Consider the following 24,271-nt stretch of genomic DNA (forward strand, 5'->3'; position numbering starts at 1 on the left):
ACTTTTGGAGTGCCCTTTACCTGACCCCCTTTGTTTTATCTGTGGGGATCATGGACTAAAACAAATTTCTGGGAAGATCATTTCACCCAAAAGTGGCCCTGGCTGGGAAGCTGCACTTTAGGGAGTGCCTGGTACTCCTGGGGTGGGGCATGCTGTGCTGAATAACTCTGGCTTGTTGAGTTCTCCAGTAACTGACTGCCCTTCTACCTCATTCATTTAACAGTCAACCTCAGCTATAACTTGTGAAATATGTTTAATTAACAGTTTATTGCAGATCTTGTTTCTAATTGTTTGTTAATCTAAATATTAAAATTTCGCAACCCAAGCCCAGTTCACTCTGCACAATTTCCAAATTCTCCAATGAATTCAGAAATGCTAAATATCCTAAGTCCTAATATTTTTTAACTATCTGACAACACAGTCTTTTTGACCCATTTTCACTTTTTGAGTTTTTCACCTCTGCGATTCTTCTTATGTTCCTCAGTGATGCTGATTAACCTCACCGAGGAAATGTTCAGTCTGGTATTTATAACAAGAGGTTTTGTGAAGGTGTTGCTGGCATCAAATTGAAAACTAGCATATATTTTCCATCAAAGGGGGAAAAAAATTCAATTTCAGCATTTCATATCAAGATCTGGCACTATTTTTAATCCAATAAAGACTTTAAAGGATTTGCAATTCATTGATTTCTGTTTTTGTTGTCATTTTATTCCCAACTGTCCCAACTTTTTTGATAGGGCTGTACACTGGAGATTCCTTAACGAGGGATGTTGTCACATCTGGTTCTTCATTTTCTTTTGTTGTATTTTGTGTGGTATGGTTGCCTGATTGTTTTTTCCAAGCGGATTTGAAAAAGCTATTAACTTAAAGTAGTTGTATGTAAACAACATATAAATAAAAAATAAAAAAAATGAATTAAACCACAGCTGTTATTGCTTGCTAACTGAGGCAGTACTGTCTGTTTCCACAGATACTACGCTGCACTAAAAACAATGGAGCAGCTGGAGAAGATATATATTCCAAGGTAGGATCACACCTTCAAGGCTCTTCAAGGAACATTCTGCTGTAAATCTTTAGAGTTGATAGGTGCTGTAAACCAGGCTGTTGTGGCTGAATGACAAAATCTAAATGTAATGCTTGGTTGGACTGTCACTTTAAACTGCTGTGTTCCCTCTGCAGGGTCAGCCATTACAGGTTCTGTCAGATCATGGCTGAAAACCTGCCTAGACTGAGAGAGGAGATCAAAGAGATTTCTATGTCAGACCTTAAGGACTTCCTGGAAAGTATCCGAAAACACTCGGATAAGGTTGGGGAGACGGCAATGAGACAGGTATGAGGCTGTATTTGCAACAGTTTCACCACTTGCTCTGAAAAGGTATTTCTTAAATCAGAGTGTGTGTGTGTGTGTGTGTGTGTGTGTTCAGGCACAACAGCACAGGACATTTAACAGTGCAGTAGCAAAACAGGCAAGTGTGGGCCACTACACCAAGCCCGTGTACTCCCTCAATGGACGGACACATACTCACATTCCCAACGGCCTGCTGATGGATGACACAGGAGATGAAGAGGAAGCTGATGAAGAGGTGAGGAAATGTTGTGCGCAGTTGGCTGTGACCAAAAGTGTTGATGCCTAATTGATGTGTTATCTTCCTTTTTTTAAGTTTTTCAAATTTTCCTCAGCCTACATGTACTATATATATCTGTCTAAAAAAGAAGAAAGAAAAAAGTATTTGATACACCGCCGACTTTTCCCACTAACAAAGAATGGAAAGGTCTGTAATTTTCATCGTAGGTATACTTCAACTGTGAGAGACAGAATCTAAAAAAAAAAAATCTAAAAAATTACATTGTATGATTATCAAATAATTAATTTGTGTTTTATTGCAGAAAATAAGTATTTGATCACCTACAAACCAGCAAGAATTCTGGCTATCCTCTACTCATTACCTGTATTAATTGCACCTGTTTGAACTTGTTACCTGTATAAAAGACACCTGTACACACACGCAATCAATCAGACTCCAACCTCTCCAACATGGGCAAGACCAAAGAGCTGTCTAAGGACACCAGGGACAAAATTGTAGACCTACACCAGGCTGGGGTGGGCTACAGAACAATAGCCAAGCAGCTTGTGAGAAGGCAACAACTGTTGGCGCAATTATTAGAAAATGGAAGAAACTCAAGTTGACTGTTAATCTCCCTCGGACTGGGGCTCCATGCAAGATCTCACCTGGTGGAGTAAGAATGATCATGAGAAAGGGGAGGGATCAGCCCAGAACTATACGAGAGGACCTGGTCAATAGCCGCATTCGCACTGTAGGAACCTTTGGCAGTTCCTATAACCTTTTCAGGAACGGGGCCTTTTTCTCCCGCATTCGCACATACAGGAACTCGGGACCACGGCCCTCAGTTCCTGGAACCATTTCAGCTCCTTCTCCTCAGCTGGGTCTGTTCTGGGTTCTATAGGAACACATCTGACGGAGGTGTTTGCTGGTTGGTAGCTACGCCCCTTGTCAGATTTCCTCTTCTTCATGTTCCTAATCTCCTGAACGCAAACAGTAGAATAACGGCTGAAATGTTTCCTCATACGACACAGACACAACCTTGGCGTGTTTAATAAGTTAAACCTCCACGTGGTCTCCTTTGTCTGCGGCGCTCTGCTCTCCTTCCTTCATGAAACCAAGAAGTACGGCCTGCGCTCCATCCTTCGTCTCCTGACTCTCTCTGTGAGCTCTTCCAGCCTCCATGTTAGACGCCCCATGTGATCGTCCATGATTAATATCACCATCATGCAGACCATGAACACGGTGGCCTCCCCGCTCTCCATGTTAGCTTCTTGGTGGTGTTTTTTCTTCTCTGCTTACTTTTTGCTGGTTTTGTTTTGTTCTGTTTCGTTGTTGAATGTGGCGCTAAAGTAACACGTCGCTGTCGCAGATGGCTGCATCGCATCAGTCCCGACCTGGTCCCGACTCATGTGGGAATGCAAACTGAAACAGTTCCGCTGGGGAAGGACAGTTATCAGAACGGAATTCGAGGAGGACCGTTCTTAGAACGGCGTTCTTAGAACTGCTCTGTCCGAATGCGGCTAATGACCTGAACAGAGCTGGGACAACAGCCTCAAAGGTTACCATTGGTAACACACTACGCCGTCATGGATTAAAATCCTGCAGGGCACGCAAGGTCCCCCAGCTCAAGCCAGCACATGTCCAGGCCCGTCTCAAGTTTGTCTATGACCATCTGGATGATCCAGAGGAGGCATGGGAGAAGGTAATATGGTCAGATGAGACCAAAACAGAACTTTTTGGTATAAACTCCACTCGCCGTGTTTGGAGGAAGAAGAAGGATGAGTACAATCCCTAGAACACCATCCCAACGTGAAGCATGGGGGTGGAAACATCATGTTCTGGGGGTGCTTTTCTGCAAAGGGGACAGGACAACGGATGTAGCCATGTTTCGTGAGATTTTGGGCAACTACCTGCTTCCCTCAGCAAGAACATTGAAGATGGGTCGTGGCTGGGTCTTCCGGCAGGGCAATGACCGGAAACACACAGCCAGAGCAACTGAGGAGTGGCTCCATAAGAAGCGTTTCAAGGTCCTGGAGTGGCCCAGCCAGTCTCCAGACCTGAACACAATAGAAAATCTTTGGAGGGAGTTAAAACTCTGTTGCCTAGCGACAGACCACGAAACCTGAATGATCTGGAGAAGATCTGTATGGAAGAGTGGGCCAAAATCCCTGCTACAGTGTGTGCAAACCTGGTCAAACAAAGGTTCTGTTTTTCTATTTTTCTATTGTATCAAATACTTATTTTCTGCAATAAAATGCAAATTAATCATTTCATAATCATACAATGGGATTTTCTGGATTTTGTTTAGATTCTGTCTCTCACAGTTAAAGTGTACCTATGATGAAAATTACAAAATTGTATCAAATACTTATTTTCCCCTGTATATTAGTGTTGTGATGATGATTTAAATGATTAAAGCTTGAGTCATTTATAGGTGGAAAGATGTTGGTGTGCTTAGCACTGTGGGCTTATGGTAAGGTACTGGGTTCTAATGCACTGGTCAGCAAGGGCCATTGTGTGTGGACTTGAATGCATACTTTGTGTACGGCTGAGTGACAAAACCATCGCAAAAATTAGATCACCATTAAATTTCCGTCAATCTGGGTAATCGGCATGAAACATTTTCAGTCGGGCCCATCACAGAGCCACCTGTGTATCCTTCAGAACACTGGTTCGTGGTAATGCAACTCTAAGTTGGTTGTTAACCCAAGAAAATTCCCACTTCACCAGCGACACGAAAGTGGTTTGGATTCAGTAAATATGATGACGAACAGATTAATACAACGTGCAAACATTGTCATCAGTTGGTGGACGAAGGCCAAAACGAGAAACGTTTCATCGCCTGAGGCGGCTGCGCAGAAAAGCAGAATCTCATAGTCTCTCTCTCTGTGAGGTTAGCCGACCGTCACAGAGCACAGAGTGAATGAGCTGTGCTGGTGAAAACTGGTGAAAAACCCGCCATCTGAATCCTTAGAGCAATGTAAAAGTGTTGAACTGAAATTCAGATCTGCTTCAATGACTGCAGTAAACGCTGGTTTTAATGTAACTCCTGCTTGGCCTCCTGTACACACTAGTTTTCTCTGAGCTCTGATGCTGCGGCTGGAGCACAGCTCATTGATTCTTTCTTGGCAGAAACAGACGTTTACTGAATTTAACATCTCACATGGAGACTCTGAAAGTTTTTTTGAACCTGTTGTCAGGACAGCTGGAAGCTTATTCTCTGTCTCACTTTGTGGGATTGACCTCTACAGTCCAGCCATGAGTAAGAGAGTCACAGCCTGTAGGATGCAATGTGATGCCATAACTTATGTTGTAATACTGATATGCCTGTCTACTGGGAGGTGGTGGTATACTGGACCGATAAGTTTTGGATTCAATTCAATTCAATTCATTTTTATTTATATAGCGCCAAATACAACAAATGTCATCTCAAGGCACTTAGATAGTAAGTCCAATTCAAGCCAATTGGAATTCAATTAATTAATAATAATCATAATTCATAAAATAATCCAATTCGTTCATATAGAGCCAATTCAAAAACAATTTCCTAGCTAAGAAAACCAACAGATTGCACTGAAAACTTTTTGTTTTTCGGTCCAATCTCCCGGCCTGAGCGTGCCTGAGGCGACTGTGGAGAGAAACGACTCCCTTTGAACAGGAAGAAACCTCTGGCAGAACCAGACTCAGGAAGGGTGGCCATCTGCCTCGACCAGCTGGGGTTTGAGAAGACAGAAAGGGGGGGGGGGGGGGCTGGAGGGGGCCGCGGCGGCACTGTAACACCATTCAAAGGATATCTGTTGGAACAGGGAAACACGAGTTAATGACCACAATAATATCACATATACATAAAGAGAGTAAAGTGAGGAAAGGTGTGACAGATGAGGCCCCCCAGCAGTCTAGGCCTATAGCAGCTTAACTATGGGATGTTTCAGGATCACCTGAGCCATCCCTAACTATAAGCTTTATCAAAAAGGAAAGTTTTAAGCCTGGTCTTAAAAGTGGAAAGGGTGTCTGCTTCCCGGACATTTACTGGCAGCTTATTCCACAAGAGAGGGGCCTGATAACTGAAGGCTCTGCCTCCCATTCTACTTTTAGAAACTCTGGGAACCTCAAGTAAACCTGCAGTTTGGGAACGAAGTGCTCTGTTAGGAAAATATCTTACAATGAGCTCTTTAAGATATGATGGAGCTGGTGGTATACTGGACCGTTAAGTTTTGGATCAGAGCACTGTTGATAAAGCTCCTACTACACACAGTGGAAAAGGCTATTTTCGGCTTGTTTTGGCAGGAGTACTGTCGTTTCAGTGAAGCCATGCCATCTGAACAGAATGTAGAAAATAAAGACTATTTAACAATAATCCCGTTTCCTCGTGTTGTTTCTGACAGATTCTTACAGCTCAGGACCTGGTGGACTTCTCACCTGTCTATCGGTGTCTTCACATTTACACTGTGCTGGTGAGTGTCTGGTGTAGCAAGTAATGCAATACATTTCACTACTATAAATGGTATGATAGTCTGAGTGAAAATTTTGTCATGTAAAGGTCACAATTTCTGCAAATACGGTGCTGGAAAACCAGACTGTCTGTAGAAAACCCGGAAAAGGCTCTTCTAACTTTCATGTATGAAAATCATTCTCCAAGCATACCTCAAATTAGTATCTGAAAAAGGTGTGCCAACAGGGTCTGAAGCTGCCTACTGCTGTTCTTCTGTGCATTTTGTCTACTGCTAAGCCTCTTAGCAGTATCTGCATACTAATGCATAACGTTTTCGTACTGAAAAGCCCTTTTCTCTGCTCAGCAGATATGGAGCAGTTGGCCTCATTGATGCTGATACAATAGCACTAGAAACTAGTCCGCCACAACATTAAAACCCCTTGTCTAACATTTTATATTTTTCCCTCCTGTGTTGCCGAAAGACTAGCAGAACATTGCATTGAAATGAGTGAACAACTTTAGTCCCATCATTTTTTGTGGGTTGCATGTTTTGGCAGTGCAGCTTAAAAAGTAAAAAAAAGGGAAGATTCACTTCCAACAAAAATTATTTTGTAAAATAAACTTGCAGTATTTTCCAATGTACATTAGGAGAAGGCTCCTTTTACTTCATTTCTTTTTTTCAGGGTTTTGATTCTGACTTGAAAAAGCATAAAAATAGCCTTGAATGTAGCCTGAGAAGTCTTTTTCTGTATTTATTTGTGTCCGCAGGGTGACCGAGAAACATTTGAGAACTACTACAGGAAACAGAGGAAAAAACAGGCCCGACTAGTATTGCAGCCGCAGGCCAACATGGTGAGCAAAACGGTTCATTAAATGTACATGTCAATGCGTATCAATCAAGTTTAGATTTAATAATTAGTAGCACATACAGAGCTTAAACTTTCCTGAATTGAACTCACTTATACTAGATTAAATGTTTTGTGTGATAAAGCATTTGACCAAACTTCAATGAACAGTTAGTGAATAGGTAAATTAGCCAGCAGTGGACAGAGCTTTGAGTAACTAACCTGATCAAGTGAGCTGCCCATGCAAAGATGTTGAATGTCCTCGTCATAGCTGTTCCAGTTGTTCTTATCTCTCTCCACTGCTGGATAAAGTCAACTAGAGCCTAAAAAAAAAGGCAGTAATAGACAGTTTTGTCCTATTATTTTGTTTTGTCCTAGTTTTGTCCCCATATTTGCAGTTCACTAAAGGGAAATTAGAAAGTATCAAAAAATACTTAATGGATAATGGTCTTGCTGAACTGACTTCCACTAGGAGAGCCTTTGATTATTGCCATCCTGTCACAATAATTACCAAGGTTGAACCACATAATGATAACTTAAACAATATGTGTACTCATGATTACTTCATTTGGTATACCTGTTCATCTGCACATTTGAGAAATGATCCAATCAGCTAATAATTTTGCAGCAGTCATTTTGAACGTGGCATGATTGTTTGTGGCTTGTGTGAGTATAGTTTTGAACATACTTCTGCAGCGTCTCTGCATTTAAGCTTCACTAAGGAACATCTACATGATATAGCATTTTGCTGCCACCTGGGGGCAGTATCATAAATAAAGTGGGACAGTCTGGGCTTCAGGCTGCTCTTGGTTGTATTGGTGCTGTTTTTTGTATTTTAGTTTTGTTCTGCTGTGGAAGGAAAGAAGTCAAAATGGACAAAGATCTGCTTTGTGATGGAGTATAACAAAGACTGTCCAGGGTAGCTGTTGTTTTAGCTTTTTACCAACACTTTTTTGTTATTTATTGTAAAAGGCTTCATCCTCTTATTATGAAATATGTTATGTAAACTTTCAGTGGTACAGTGTAATCTTGTAAGCGTATACATTATTCCGTTTTTTGAAGAACTCCACATCCCTCCATCTGCTTTGAACAAAAAAAAAACATTTTTAAAAATCCTTCTCAAAAAAAGTAAAATACAACTTTTTATTTAGTTTTATTTAGTTTTATACCAGAATGGTGCCACCTTAGAGGCAGGGAGCCTACTGCAGCAGCTCTGAACATGCCGTGTGGTTTCTTACATCTTCTTGAGATTTTCCACTGAGCTTTTTCCTGTGAAATCACAGATTTCTGAAACATTTTTCTGTGCTGGTTTGGATGCTGTGCTTCTGGAAGGACTTCTACTGTTAACTCTGGCAATTGTTTACACCTTTTATGATGCATAACCATGGCAACAAGGAAGTTGGAGCAGCTAACTGAGCTTTCCAAAGCCCAAGTAATGCTTGAAATAAGACCCCAAATCAATATGAGTTGAAGAGAACACATCATGGATGCAGAAGAGGAACAAAATGCAGAAAAAGGTGAAACGGGGTTTAACGATCTCTTCCCTTGATGGGATGTGTGAGATTACTGGCAGATAAAATGGAAAAACTTGGACCCCTGATGAGGACACAGCAGGAATATCAGGAAGGCAATATTATATTTTCATCAAGGCAAGGCTGCAGACATGGCTACAACTATAACAGCTCTCTGCTCAGCTTTAAGACTATCCGGGCAGACAGAGACTGCAGACAGAGCGCTAACAGGAAAGGAGGAGGATCACAGAGCTGGTTAACAACAAATGTTGTAATCCTGGACCTGGCTGCAGGAACAGCTCTAATAGCTCTCTGCTCAGCTTTAAGACTATCCGGGCAGACAGAGACTGCAGACAGAGCGGTAACAGGAAAGGAGGAGGATCACAGAGCTGGTTAACAACAGATGCTGTAATCCTGGACATGTCACTGAGAAGGAGGGTCTCTGCACCCCAGATGTTGAACTGCTGGCTGGTCCTGTACATGTTATCTACTGAGAGATCACCCATGTTCCCTGCCAATGCTGCATGTGCACTCATCAGCTAAGTTGTTGCCAAGCTACAAAAACAACAGCCCAAACCTCTGATGGTGACCTCTGAAGATTTCTACCACACCTTCCTCTCTGCTGCACGTTAACGTTCTGCATGTTTGTCAGCTGATTTATATTTCATTTTGTTGTCTATTTATAACAATAGCATATATTTAATAAAACTAAGTGCTGCAATAATATAATTCCCCTTTGGGTATTATTAAACTATCATTGAAACAAGTTAAATTATTTTTCTTTACATATAAAATAATAGCTCAGAATAATAAGGAAGAGAACATACAGATCAGTGGACACATTCACATGGTCAATCTATTCTGATCTTTTCTGTAAATGTACTGACACAAAGTCCTGCTTGCTGTGGGCAGGGGCAGTGCTGGAAATCCTTCCACAGAAGTTGTAATGGTTTGTTATGACTAAGTGTTTCACTGCTGTTTTTTTATTTGGTTTTCTAGCCAAGTCTATAATATAATTTGAGGAGATATTAGGTTTATGAAGTACTTTGCCTTAATGCATCCTTCCCTCCTAATTCGATGTGCCTCTCAAAGCCAAGTTGTAGTTGCAGTGGCTGTGTGTGCGCTGGGTTTCATTTGTACTGCTTGTTTGATTTTTCTGTGCATTTTACATTTGCACATTGGGGAAGAAAATGGGAAAACTATATGTTGACCCACAAGAAGCCCCATGGATGCAGAAAATATGCATATGTGACTTTGATGTATTTGTGCATTCATGTATGTTAATATGGCTGTATATATGTGTCTGTGTTTCAGCATGAGACAGTGGAAGGCTATAGAAGATACTTCAATCAGATTGTAGGGTAAGATGTTCCCATTATATGATTGAATGTTTGTTTTTGAAAATATCAAGATTCATGTATTTTTTTTATTTTTTTTTTTGTGGTGTGTCCACAGGTTTTTCGTTGTGGAAGACCATATCCTCCATGCCACAAGAGGCCTGGTGACCAGAGCTTACACAGATGAACTGTGGAACATGGCCTTATCCAAGATCATCGCTGTGCTCCGAACACACTCTGTAGGCTACCACACACACTCACTCACATATAAGCATGAATACATGGCCAGCAGGCAGGGTATGGTGAATAAGAAGCAGGCTGTTGGGAGTTAATAGAGAATCTCAGAAGAACCCTTATACAGTGGCAGTTACACACACACACACACACACACACACACACACACACACTGGATACTTGTTTACTCACAGACACACGAATTATGTCACTCTCAAGAGAAGAGGTCAAACCCCAAATACGCATTCAGTAAAAGCCGAGGTCATTGGGCCCTAATGAGAGACAGATTTTAACAATAACAGCAGATTAAGAAGCCATATTCCTGACTGCTGAGCTCCAGTCAGTTGTAAATGACCCAGAGGATTATGCTAACAGCTTAAATAATAGACTGCACAGCATGAAGCAAAGACACTAACAAAGGCTGCAGTCTCCCTTTTGGCCTGCGGCCCCTCTGCTGCGCCACAATACAAGCAACTTCATGCTACATGGTATGCACACTGGGACAAAATGTTTGGTCCATTTTTCCTTTCGAAAAAGGAAATAAAAGACAATGGATTTTCTTGTTAATTCTTCCAGTATTTTGATGGACAGAATTTTCTCTACATATCCATTGACAATTTAATTATTTGTTAAATTTAAAAAAAACTTAAGTTCTAGTCGTACTGCTGAATGACTTAAAGGTCGTGTGTGTGTGTGTGTGTGTGTGTGTGTGTGTGTGTGTGTGTGTGTGAGGCTATTTTCAATCACACGGTTGATTTATAAACTTCTGTATCTGACTGAATCCTTCTGTCAGTGTTAAGGGGCTAAACTGGGTTGTCTGGAACTTGTAATCGATGATAGAAAGATGAATGAAATAATACATTATTTATGCTGAGGGTGCAATGAAAAGCAAGAATTCACGAAGAATTGTATAACTGGCTTGATCAGGACATAAAAGGAAATGAAAATTGCAAAATTTGCTAGTATGTTATCAGTCAGATTTGATTGTTACAGCACTTTTCATACAAGATTGAATGAAGCACAGTGTAAAAAAAAAAGTAAAGCAAGCAAAGAGCAAGTGTAATAACAGTACTTTGTACCACCCTATTCTACCCCAGCTTTAATGTGCTATGGGATTGTGTTCTGAACCACACTCAATATAAGGGTGAAGAACTTAGGAAAACCTATCATATTTAGATCTAAATACCCAGATATTTGTATGAGGAAATGGAAAACCTTTTCTGATTCTGATTCTGATTCTGAAATTGTATCGCAATTTCCATGCTAAGAGGCTGTTTTAAAATTAAAGTTAAATGCTTAAATGATATATTTCCCACAACAAAAAGCTGTCAAACTTTATAGCTAAACCATATCCTCTGTGCTCAAACTGAGGGATGTTATTTTCAGGTCACACAAGGCCATCTGCAAAGTTCAATAGCTGCAAATAAAATGTAATTAAAGTGGATGGAGGAAATAGCATTTTACACATCTACAGCCTTTTTCACACGGATTGGTCAAGCCAAATTGGTGCAAAAAAGAGGTTAAGCCTCTCCTGTTCCTCTGGTAATTCACACATAACAAACAGAGGTGACGCAGTGCCACGCCGCTCCAGTGTATGGCGTCTGGCTCCATGAGTGTGTGACCCTGTGCATGTGTGTGTTCAACAGGTGCCAACGTGGATGGGTTAAATGCGGAGGAATAATTTTGTGTATTTCCCTGTATCTACATGACAATAAATCTGATCTTAATCTTAATCGGTGTGTGCTCACTCATGCAAGAAATCAAGAGTGATGACAGGATAGAAAGGCTTTTTAAAAGCGGCCTGCAGCCCTAATGTGACTCCAAATACTGTAACCCTCTCCGTCCATTAGTGCGTGATGTGTGAGAAGGTGCCTGTGGCCCCAAAAGAGTGGAGAAAGTATTTTTTTTTTTTTATCCTCATTATTTATTTTTATCAGATAAAAATCTATAATATTTCAAAACAAATGGGAAAAAATAACAGCTTAGTATTTCAGAACGTCAGTCAGAACGTCTCAACCATAGACATAATATACGGAGACGCCTCACAGACTGACGCTGCCTATTGGAGCTGACCTATTGGAGCTGACCTATCAGCGTGGCCGCCATCTTGGATGGGTCTCCAATGCCTCCACATTACATTTATTTCGACTGAGGAAGGTGTATATGATCAGGAGCGCCATTTCATCCATCATGTGTATGATGAACCTGGCGTTGAGGAGGAATAGGCTGGGGAGCGATGGTTTAAGGGGTTGTCTCTGTAGCCTGGCTACAAGGCCTGATCGACAGCCCCTCCTTTCCCTCCTGTCTCTCCTCCGTTTCTTGGTGGACTGACAAAAATCCAGGGAGTCCCGGCCATTCGTGCAATGTCTGCAGGAATGTTGTGATCCTGCTGGAAAACCATCGTTATAGGCACGCTCCACCGTAGTCCATAGTTAATCAGCTCCTGCCGACTGTATCTCTGCGTTACAGAGGTTGAAAAAGAATTGAAATAACAAAGTTCCAAAAACACGAAGACGAACATTATCATGCATGGAGATGGATCACTGCTCGCTGTTTTGCCATAACAATTCATATTAATTTCACAAAAATGCAGCATTGTGCTCAACCTATTGAATGGCTGTGGATGGGAGCAGTTGTAAATATTAATATGTGCTCAGACTGACAGCAGAAGCTTCGGCTGAGGCCCAAACACCTTTAAGCTTGCATCCGTCATTCATTTGGTTCAGGCACTGAGAAAAAGGGACTGCAGCCTATTATCATAGATCAAATCTCAGAGAAGAAAGTTTGAGCAGTCTGTCAGAATCCTCTGAACAGCTTCATCATGTTGGCTTGAAATGCTGGTGATCAAACACCACCATTTTATCTCCTGACCTACAGCAATTCCTCTGGATATTTTCTTAAGTTTGACTTTGTCAGATTGCCGTTGCAAAATGTTCCGGAAAAGCACCTTTGGAGTCATTTAGACATGAGACCAGTATGCCCAATTATTGTCCCACAGATGGAAAGCTGTAGCCTGACTACGTCATACTCACGATTCTAGTCAGAATGTGAGTCTGATACCGCTGGATAGAGTTTTGAGTATGGGGCGTATTTCAACCGAACCAGGAGAAAAAAATGTCTCTTCGCTCAATTGGATAGACCTACAACCAATCAGAGCAACGTAGTATGTGACGTAGATTAAGTGACACACACTTGTTGTCAAAGGAACTCAGCTGCACAGACTTGATGGCAGAATCTACACACCCTAGCTCTCCAGCGGCAGCCATGTTTGTTTCAAACGAATTCAAACCAAGCGCTCTTTAGTGACGTAGTCGATAATGTCCCTGTTGATCATCTGTCCATCATCGTATAAAGCCCGCCATGGGCGTCGCACCCGTGGGGGATGGGGGTGTTTCGACACCCCCACTTTTACAGCAAGATGATTTCACCTTTTTGAATTTTCAATGACCAAATAAAGTTTTAACAAATCATAAAATATGTTTTAAAGTCTCTGTACCCTCTTTAGAATAATTCCATCCAGATTTGAGCAGTGTAACTATTGCAGTTTCCATACAGGACCTAGTTTAGGGCGATCAAAATGCCAAAAAATGCAGTAAAATGGCCCTGTTCTGCATTTGTACAAATCAGAAAAAGGTTTCACAAATCCCAAACAAGGTTTTAATGAATCTATAGCCTTTTTAGAATAATTCCATCCAGATTTGAGCAGTGTAACTATTGTAGTTTCCATACAGGATCTAGTTTAGGTCAATCAAAATGCAAAAAATGCAGTGAAATGGCCCTTTATGCCCATCCATTTAATTCGCAAATCGGATGCCAACTTCAGCGTTGTGTCTATGGGCTTGATGTGGCGCACATGTGCCCCCCCGTAACACCCCCACATTTTAAATTGCTGCTCCACCCCTGAAGCCCGCCCTGGCAATCTGATTGGGTCGACTGTTTTGATGTCGAGCATAGAGATTTCCCAACTGAGCAGAGCCAGACCGAACTTCCCGACCAAAAATTTTATTGGCGGGGCTAAGTTCGGCTGGCACCCAGGCTAGGAAAGCGGTGCGATTTTGAGACTTCTACATTTTGAGCCTTTAAAGGAACAGTTCACTATTTAAGACCTTGAGTCCCAGTTCCAGCTTGTTTATCAAGAATACGAAATGAGGAGACCATTTTCACAACAATAGCTTATTTCTATCCATTTTGGCTGTTTTCGCTGGTCCATCCAGCTGCTACAGACAGGGTTCCATTGGGCACTCTGTTCAATGTCCTTAGAAACAATACTAATGTTAATTTTAAAGAAAAGGTCAACTCACCGGGTGGTTCGTTGTTGTTCCTGTGTGTCCCAAAAAAAATTGCGTTGCGAAATAAGTTATTTCTTGCTTTATTTAGCATTTTGTAATCCAATTGTATTCCGTTTGGAAGACTTTTCACTTTCACTTTCACTGTCAGATCACTGCGCCAGGGCTAGAGCCTCAGACTCAAATATAGAGCGGATGTTTACGTGCGTCGTGATTTAGCATGAAAAATAGTTCCTGAACAGCAAAGAACACGGATTACATGGATGGAAAACCATAAAATGCGCCGACATTTTTTTTTTTAATACCACGAACCAACCGGTGAGTTGACCTTTTCTTTAAAATTAACATTAGTATTGTTTTAAGGACATTGAACAGAGTGCCCAATGGAACCCTGTCTGTAGCAGCAGGATGGACCAGCGAAAACAGCTAAAATGGATAGAAATGAGCTATTGTTGTGAAAATGGTCTCCTCATTTCTTATTCTTGATAAACAAGCTGGAACTGGGACTCAAGGTCTTAAATAGTGAACTGTTCCTTTAAGGTGTGAAGAACTTTGCCTGTAAAGACCTATTCAGTCACCTTTAAGCTGATTTAATGTAAAAAAAAATATGTCCACATTTGGAAAGTTTTCGATAGTCAAAGAGCTCATTCAATTAGCACTACCTAACTTTCAGGTCCAGCGCTCTGGATGGGAGCAACCTGAGTCAGCAACCGTAGTTTTTCTTTGCTTGTGCATATTCTGACTGTTGTTTGTTTTTGTTAATTATTTGGTATTTCATCTCCAGTCATACTGTGATGACCCAGACCTGGTTTTGGAGCTGAAAAATCTTATCGTTATCTTCGCTGACACATTACAGGTTTGTTCAGATTGATGCTCAGTGTTTCCCGCAGGAAATTGCTTAGTCAAGGTGGTGAGTCGTCGGCCGGGACCAGGGGTTTTGCGCGGATAGCGTTCCGTCGGGTGGCCGGGGGGGTGGGGGCGGGGCTGTTAGAGCAATAACAAAGCTGTTTAAGAGCTGTAACACTTTTTTATTTACATTACTAACTATTTACATTAACAACCAGTAGGTGTCCAATTCAATGTTATCAATGCTGTCTTTTAATGTCTGAGCCTGGCAAAGCATTATTGCTTCGGTTTTAAAAAAAAAAAAAAAAAAAAAAAAACGTTTTTTTTTTTTTTTTTTTAAATTTTGGGGAACGTTGGCAAGGTGGCAGTGCGACTTTGCTAAGGCGGCCGCCTTAACTATAATGCGCTGCGGGAAACACTGATGCTATTTGGAACAGATGGATTGAAGTTTGCAGAACAACTGTCATTAATACATACTGTTTTCTATGTGTGTGTATGTGTGTACACAGGGTTATGGATTCCCAGTGAACAGACTCTTTGACTTGCTATTTGAGGTCAGAGACCAGTACAATGAAACTCTGCTGAAGAAATGGGCGCTGGTTTTCAGGTGGGATTTCCTGATGTGACGCTGAAACTGAAATTGTATCTCTGCTGACGGAGGTATACTAGTCTTAAAGACACAAACTAAGAGCAAGAAGAAAAATACAGTCATAAATGACTAAAAGTCTGCCAGTACTTAGCTGTATTTAGGACAGTTTTGTAAAATGCCTTAGTTGACCTTAATGATGGTCACAGAATGAAACCCTGCAGTTTTTCTTCATACCACATGTGCTGCTAAAGTTTGTACCCTTAAGGGGATATTCCAGTTGAGTTTTTCTTCTTTTCAGTTATTTACCTGCAACATAGAGCGGTTAGTTTGGAGAAGCTGATGGAGGGGACAGAAGAAGGGAATTTTTGCTACCTGGAACTCAAACCTCATGCACGTAAAGCAGTTAGGGATTTTTACACCACTCAAAGTTGGCCTTATACAGGTTATCTTCTTCATATAGAAATATCTGGAAATGTGCAGACACTTTACAAGCTGTCTTTGACCAACAACACGAGCTGCACGACAGACGTTTTTAATGCCAAACTTGGTTTTACAATAAAAGCCCTCAGATAAAAACAGGAGGGAGACCTACTGCATCCTTTTAAAAGCTGTAGTGTCCACTTCTGTTCTGATTTTGTTCTTTTTGCTTTCCATTTACAGCAGCTTTAAAATGCATTGTTTTTATCATCATTCTCTCATTGTGTGACAGATTGTTTTATGATGATTTTGACCTTTCTTTATTATTTCAGAATACATTTTGAGGGTTCTACAAATAAGATAAAGGCTTTAATTCATAGCTTTCCTGTTTTACTGAAAAGAAAAAGAAAGTGTGCGTGAACAATGAAGGATGTGGTTTTCCACAGGGAGATCTTTGAGTTGGACAACTACAGTCCCATCCCCGTTGAAACAGAGGACGAGTATAAACTGGTGGTTAGCCGCTTTCCCTTCCACGATGCTGAGGTGGAAAAGGTAACAAATACAAGTACCATTGTCTCATAATCCATTTGTATTTGTGGACATTTACATTCTCAGCAGCATTTTAATACAAGACTGTTATTTAATACTATTGTTTGTTGTGTTTTGTGTGTATGTATTATGTAAGCAGCAGGACTTTCCTAAGAAGCTGCCCATGTCCCAGTCTGTCCCTCAGATCTACTCACAGGTCAAAGAGTTCATTTATGCTAGCCTGAAGTTCTCTGAGTCCCTACACCGCAGGTAGGTAACTGAATGATATAGCCTTATTCATGTCCACACTAATGCAGTTCATTTTGAAATGCATAACCTTTGAACATCGCATGTCTCCATTAATATGTTGCTGACTGGGGTTTGCAGTGAGCCCACATCTATGTAGCATGCCGTGTGGGTGGAGAAACTGTATCAGTGTTGCTGTAGCCTATGTCAACTCGCAGTCAGGCTACACCCCAGGAGATATCTTCACAGCTTACATTCCCATACTTTTTCCTGTGTTTTTGATGAAAGCATTGAATCTAAACTTGGTTTGTGTATCCAGTTCAACAGAAATTGACGACATGTTGAGAAAATCAACCAATCTGCTGCTGACAAGAACTCTCAGCAGCTGTCTGCAAAACCTCATCAAGAAACCTCACATAGGACTGACAGAGGTGGGAGCAAATCATGCTCCAACTAATCTCAAACATGTCGGGACAAAGCACTTCACCATTTTGAGTAAAACTAACTTTCCTTTCCTGTAGCTGGTACAGATTATCATTAACACCACCCACTTGGAGCAGGCCTGCAGATATCTGGAGGAGTTTATAACAAACATCACCAGTGTCTCTCCAGAAACTGTTCACACCACAAGACTCTATGGCTTGTCCACATTCAAGGTAACATATGACTGTAATCTGTCATTTTGTGTCTTTTTAAAAAACAAAACCAAACTAGGCTCAAAGGCGCGATGCTCAGGAGATGGTTACCAGTAACTGGTTCCACTGAGTGGTTTTAATGGCCTGGTGCTGATTAATTTGTTTAAATGTTTTAATGTTCACCTACAATAATGTTGATTGGACAATATTTAAAAGTTCACTTGTCCCTTTTAAATGGAACAACATTTTCAGGATGCTCGTCATGCTGCAGAAGGAGAGATTTATACCAAACTGAACCAGAAGATTGATGAGTTTATCCAGCTGGCAGACTATGAATGGGGCATGGCTGAGTCAGACGGCCGTGCCTCAGAATATCTCATGGACCTGATTAACTTCCTGCGTTCCACTTTCCAGGTCTTCACACACCTTCCGGTGAGTTTGATCAGCCATGACACGTAGAACTTTCTCTGGGAACTGCCCTACATTGACATTGTGTTCCTGGTCTTTCTACTCATTTTTCCTTCGTTTTTTTTATGCTTGTGTTTTTCTTTTTAAGATTGTGGGTTGATTTTGTTTGTCATAAATAGTAATGTGAACATTCTTGTTTCTTTTTCTTCTAATTCTACCTCAACCTCGAGTTTTTGCTGTTTTGTATGTTCATCACATTCCTAAAAACATGGGCTATCTGAGGATGAATTGGTTTACATTTTTAATATGAAGTTTAACGTCAGTGATCTACTTATATGCAAGATTGTGATCCTCAATAAACCAAGGCACATTTGGTGGTAGCAAAGTGGGAGGACTTGTTCAGTAAGTGTGTTTTGTCCCAGAAAGCTGTGAGATAGTCTGTTCAGTCCCATTGTCCAGTCTCTGTGGAACACTTGCCTGTCCACATTTGCTTTCCAAGCCTTGAATACGTTAAGCTTTTTTTTGTTTTTTGATTGTTTTTCTTAGAATGTGTCCTTCTTTCCCGTTCACATCTTTTGTAATAAACAGTGCTATAGCTGATTTGTGTTATTCCTTGATTAATTTGACTTGTCAAGCATCCAAGATATTCTCCAGTTGAATTTAATTCCTCCTGTCCATTTATTGTTGCCACATTTTTTTCCTGTCCTTTCCCCCCTTCCCTCCCTTTCTTCCATTTTTGGTTGGTTTGGGGTTCTCTGCTCAGAGTAACAACAATGACCATGCATCAATGTCGGTGAGTATTCTGCCTGGATTTTCTAACATTTTGCTGACATTCTACAGGCAGTGGGGACCTGAAACGCATGCTTTTGTTTGAATGCAGAAGCTGCACTTCTTTAAGAATGTGTTTCTGCTGGCAAATGTTGTTATCCTGGGGATGACATTCATGTACAGTGGTAATGTTTGCATTGCTGGCAACAGACCTTCTCATCATGTGGGTCATAAATTGTGAGAGGATCAAGGGATATTCACCAAAGCTGACAGCTAAGGCCGGAAAGGGGCAGGCCTTTGACCGGCAGTTCTTCTAATGGTGTCCAGAAACATGTTCTTTTTTCAGATCTCTTTGTTGAAAGAGAAACCCATTTTCTTCCTCAATGTCACTTAATTTTTACAATCTTCCTTGGTGCCCATTTATACTTGCACAAAAAAATGGGGAAAAACCCGAAGCCACCTAATAGCACATAAACTTTAGCGATGACGCTATGCGTTGATTGAAGATTGTCTGAAAGTCAGGAGAGGCCATAAACAACCAGTTTCAAAATAAAGAGGGCTTAAATCTTAATTATCTTAACATATAGTTTCACTTTGTCACAATACAGATCTTTTTCTTCATAGACTTCTGTCTTTTCCACAGCAGAGCAGAGATAAAGAAACCAACAACAGCACTGACACAACCAAGAGCAGCCCATAGCTCAGATTTTTCCACATATATCTGATACTGCTTCCAATTGGCAGCTATAAAATGTAGACGTGCAGAAGTGAGTCCTTTGAAGTAAGTTCAGACCCTTAGTTTCAGATGTTGGGGAGCATAATTTATAAATGGACTAATCAAATTAGAAGAGCGTCACAAAGATGCGATACTACAGCAACATTGTATTTGCTTTGAAATTTCACTTTGAGGCAGCATAAAAGCAACCATCATCACGTGAGAAAATAAATCTCCACTTCCTTTTTTCCCCCTGTTTTTTGCCTACATTTACCAAGTTGCATGCTTGTTTTCGCTAGATTTGATTTAGATTTTTTTCTTTTGGTGAATGTAATGAGTGTGCATGGCATCAGGCCAAGAATGTAATATCAGATTCAGTGTAATCTAGTCCCTTTGAAGAATATGTTCAAGCTCAACACCCAATAATCTGTGTAACCGTGGAACATCTTACATCTTGTGCCTCACTTTCAGTTCTGCACTCTGAACTTATTTTTTTGTGTTTTTCATGTCATTAACATTAATACAGTTTTATGGCAACAGCCTTGTTTTGTAACTGTTTGTACAGACAATTAAGGCGAGTGATCACAGAAAGGGTTAGCATTGGAGCCAGTCAGGTATAACATCGACTTCTATGTTGTCTGCAGTTGGCTGAGCATCTTCAAATCTGTTGTTTCCAATTCTCTCAGCTCTGGGGTGAGCAGGTGTACAAATACAGCTGCCCTTTCACAGCTGCTTCCAATTTCAGCCCCAGAAACAGCAAAGTTCTTCAGTGGATTTCCTCCGCTTGGCCAACTGCTTGATGAATTGGCCTGTTAAGTTTTACAGTATAAACTTAGTAAAACTTTCTGTGTTTGACTTTCACCTGCAGTGTTAATTTGTGACAGTTTATTAATCAATCAGTTTAACTTTATTTTTATAGCAATTTTCCTACAGTTTTTGCAATTCAAAGTGCTTTACAGAAATCCCTTTGTATCACTCTCTCTCTCACACACACACACACACACAGAGATCATCACATTGAGCCCACAATATAAAACTGAACTGAAGATAAAACTGACCTGAGGAAGCGCTAGAAGTGAGAAAAAAAACTAGAGATGAGGTTATTTAACATTAAATGAATAAATATATTGAAATAAACTAAAATAGGATCAAATAAATGAGATGAAACGGATAAATAAATAAAAAATATAACAAAATTAACTGAAATAATGGAACTAAAATACTTTTAAAAGGGTAGAAAATCTACCTAAACTCTCATATTTAAAGGTCCAGTATATATATTACAAATTAAATTGGTAGTCCCAACTACTGTGGCTGTGAAAAATCCATAATGCTTCCTCTAGATTTAGTGTTCAGTTCATCAACGATATTGTTGTGGTTTTCCCATTATGATGAATATTGTGTTTTAGATTGCCATAGTGACACACTGGAAATGTCTACAACTACCAGCCTTCCCGCTGAGTGAAACACCTACAGATGGAGAGAAAAGAAAAAAGAATAACTTTACAGATAGCCGTTGCTACATGTGTCATACATGTGTAGGATACTTTCACTACACAGTAAAACAGTAAAAGACTAAAGAAAACCAAAAATCAGTATGTTGAGAAAGCCTACAATCCCCAAAGCACAGGTTTCTGGCTCCTGGGCTAAAAACTAGGTGGTGCTAATTGCTATGACTTCTATTTCTTGTATTTTTGTCTACATGTTTCCACCTGCTGCTTCCCCAGAAAGTTAGCTGAGAGAAAAAGCTGACATTGAATTATCTTTTGTTATTCTTCCTTTTTTCTATTTATTTATTTATTATATCTTGTCACATACCAATTTTTTCTTTATCTATGTCCTCCCATACTACACTTCTTTCTGTGCAGTCTTACTCCTTCAATTATTGTTCTCCCGATCCCAATCTCCATCTCATCCTCATCTTGTCCCCATTCTACTTGTTCCATCCCTCCCTCCTTACTTGATTTCTCTGTTAACCTCCCTCCTCCCCTTCTCTCTCTGTGCAGGGAAAGGTGGCCCAGACAGCTTGTATGTCAGCCTGTAAGCATCTCTCCACATCACTTATGCAGATGCTGCTGGACACAGAACTCAAACAGATCAGCATGGGTGCCATTCAGCAATTCAACTTAGACGTCATTCAGTGTGAATGTGAGTATAAACATTTTTTATTCATTTCCTTTCTTTTAAAAACATCTCCCCTCATGCCTCATCACAGTTGTAACATATTTATGATATAACAAATGTGAAAATGTGGATAGGCACCCATTTTCCATGAAAAATATCTCCTGTGGAGCGCAGACTTTTCAGACTTCCTCTGACGAGCAGAGCAGGAGCACATGTTGTTTCCATAGAAAAACAAAGATTTGTCTTTGAACACAGTCACTGGCAGCTTGATGTCATGTTTTATCTCTGTAAAATGTCAATCACAATGTGGACTTGAAGAGAAAAGGAATTACAATAATAATTTTTATAATAATAATATAAATTGTGTTTTTGTTTCGTCTCAGTGTTTGCCAGCTCAGAGCCAGTCCCTGGCTTCCAAGGAGACACCCTTCAGCTGGCCTTCATTGACTTACGACAGGTAAACCGTCTCACTCAGCAGCACAGAGGCACCAGCACACGTCTAAAAGTCCTTTATTGATCGTTGGGAGAAAAAACTTTTTATATTAACCAACTTTTATTGTAAATCATTGACTTTGCTTTATCAAATCGTTGACCTTTTTCAAGCTGTTTTTGAATGATAATGCTGGTTAGCACAGCAGCCAGAAAGCTTGAATGAGTTAAAGCTCATGTGTGTGATTTTTGTTTTGTGTTTTTATAAAGTGAAATCTGTTGAGGTCTATGTTGCTGCTAATTTTACCAGCAGTGTAAATACACATCAGCCATTTGCATTCATGAACACTGGCAAGTCTGGACTTTCTCCACATTTGCTGTTCACACATTCTTAGTGTGACATTTTCACTGGCGACACGTTCACAGAAACAGTGGCGTCTCGATGGTGGAAAGCCCTGATGCAGAAAGTGTATTTGAGAATGACGGTGTCTCCATCTGCACATAGAGAATAGCAAATGATACTCCCCATCTCTGTGCAGTGCTAACTTAATCAGCACACACACACATCTCCCTGGTATATTACAAGGGAACAGAATAACTTGCACAAAAAGGGTGAAATGAATATTGCAGATATTTATTTATTTATTTTTTTTTTAACCACTTGTCCTGTCCAGCATTATGGCAGCAGAATTGTAATCTGAATACCGTTTATGCCAAACACATTTGCTATGCCAAGGGAAGCTTTATGAATGTAAAGCTCCCCTTGATGCCCATCAACTGCTTATTTATTTATTTATTTATTTATTTATTTATTTATTTTCAACTTAACAATACTTAACATGTGATAGTACCGGACCGGGAGACAGAGAGAGAGGGAGAGCAAAGAAAAAGGAAAGGAAGAGAGAAAGGAAGAGACAATCACAGAAAACAATGAAAAATCAGACAACCAGCTGCTACACCTGTAAAAACCAAACTGAAGACAATCCACGGCCTCTGTGGGGAATCCAGCCTTAGAGCCACCAGGAGCACCTGGAACAAACAAACACACACACACACAAACAAACAAACAAGCACAAGCAGCAGCAATCTCATATAACACAACTGTGGATACAGATGACCTTAAACCACAGGACAACACAACAACTGCTTAGCGAGCATGCTACTGGGCTAATGAATGTGTGTGTGAGTGTGCATGAACATGCAATACACATAGATGGTCCCACATGATTAATTATGAGTGTATAAGTGTATAGGGCCACAATACCCCCCCAAGAATCAGGAGCAGGCCAAGACGGCCCACAGACCCAGGCCACCAGCAGCCCCCAAAGAGCACAGAACCCGGGAAGCCCACCTCAGGGACAACCACGCATCCACCCAGAAGACAGCAGAGGAAGCCCCCGGACAGAGCCGCCACAAGCATAGGGCAGAGGCCCCCCGGTGACCAGAGGTGGCAGCCTACCAGCCCCGCCCAATACCCGAGAGGGCCAGACGCCCCAAACAGCCAAGCGCAGTGGGCCAGCGCATGCCCCAGTGCCCCCCCCATCAGGAACAGCACAAGCAGGCCAGAGGACAGCAAGACCCAGACCCGGTCACCCCATAAATCAGATAAGAAAAATAAATAAATCAAAAAACTAATAGATATTTGTTTTCTTGCATTGGTGGCCTATCTTGTAAGCATATTATTTGGTCCTGCAAACCCTTCTTCCTGGTCAGTTACAGATCTGTGGGTTTTGTTAACAGTGAAAATTTGTTGGCATAACAATTGTTATTTGCAGTCTCGTCTTTTTCGTTGTATGTGTGCAGAGAAGAGGAGAAACAGACTTGATAAGATATTGTCAGCTTTGTTACTATGAGTCTCATAAAATATTCTAAGGTGTATATTAAGGTGTCATTTGTCCGAAATCATAGATGGGCAGATGATGTTTTCAGTTGTCTGAAAGTCCCAAATATCTGCACTTATTTAAAGATACCAAAGCTGAATTTGAATCATCTGCCTTTAAGCTGTTCCCACCAGTGGTATGTGTCTGCACTGACCTGTTAATCTGAGCCTGAGGTGGAGGCTTGCCTCTGCATACGTCCAGGTCACAGCACTGCACTGAAAGAGTGTCAAAAGAACATTTTTCTATGGTTAGAGAAGCACAGAACCTCTGAGTAGAAGCACAAAAAACAACCACGAGTTCCATCAAATTGTGACTATATTTGACTGTGTATTTAATTTGTTGGTTTTAAGTCTTGATTGAAAATGGAGAGTTTGGATTTGGCATATGAAGGCATGCTTTTATGCTTCTGTAGTGCCCCCAGCAATCTGGTTCTCGTGTTAATTACATAAAACATTTTATGAAAAGGGAGATGTTCT

General features: G+C 40.7%; 1 protein-coding gene across 4 annotated transcripts in view; it reads left to right on the plus strand.

Annotated features, from left to right (window-relative positions):
* The window catches only part of exoc6 (exocyst complex component 6), a 104,653-nt gene that overhangs the window by 64,926 nt on the left and 15,456 nt on the right, over window positions 1-24,271 (plus strand). The window contains exons 6-22 of one of the 4 annotated variants that reach the window (XM_075458141.1): window positions 971-1,024; window positions 1,180-1,330; window positions 1,425-1,583; window positions 5,951-6,019; window positions 6,766-6,849; window positions 9,668-9,714; window positions 9,809-9,929; window positions 14,995-15,066; window positions 15,566-15,663; window positions 16,509-16,614; window positions 16,748-16,860; window positions 17,156-17,267; window positions 17,358-17,492; window positions 17,724-17,903; window positions 18,643-18,672; window positions 21,369-21,510; window positions 21,870-21,943. In XM_075458141.1, the coding sequence (XP_075314256.1) occupies window positions 971-1,024; window positions 1,180-1,330; window positions 1,425-1,583; window positions 5,951-6,019; window positions 6,766-6,849; window positions 9,668-9,714; window positions 9,809-9,929; window positions 14,995-15,066; window positions 15,566-15,663; window positions 16,509-16,614; window positions 16,748-16,860; window positions 17,156-17,267; window positions 17,358-17,492; window positions 17,724-17,903; window positions 18,643-18,672; window positions 21,369-21,510; window positions 21,870-21,943 (1,747 nt within the window). The remainder of the gene's footprint in view (window positions 1-970; window positions 1,025-1,179; window positions 1,331-1,424; window positions 1,584-5,950; window positions 6,020-6,765; window positions 6,850-9,667; window positions 9,715-9,808; window positions 9,930-14,994; window positions 15,067-15,565; window positions 15,664-16,508; window positions 16,615-16,747; window positions 16,861-17,155; window positions 17,268-17,357; window positions 17,493-17,723; window positions 17,904-18,642; window positions 18,673-21,368; window positions 21,511-21,869; window positions 21,944-24,271) is intronic. The other 3 variants (XM_075458142.1, XM_075458143.1, XM_075458144.1) reach the window with 3 other exon arrangements.

The sequence above is a fragment of the Odontesthes bonariensis genome, chromosome 23 (genome assembly GCF_027942865.1).
Source record: "Odontesthes bonariensis isolate fOdoBon6 chromosome 23, fOdoBon6.hap1, whole genome shotgun sequence".
Taxonomy (NCBI): domain Eukaryota; kingdom Metazoa; phylum Chordata; class Actinopteri; order Atheriniformes; family Atherinopsidae; genus Odontesthes; species Odontesthes bonariensis.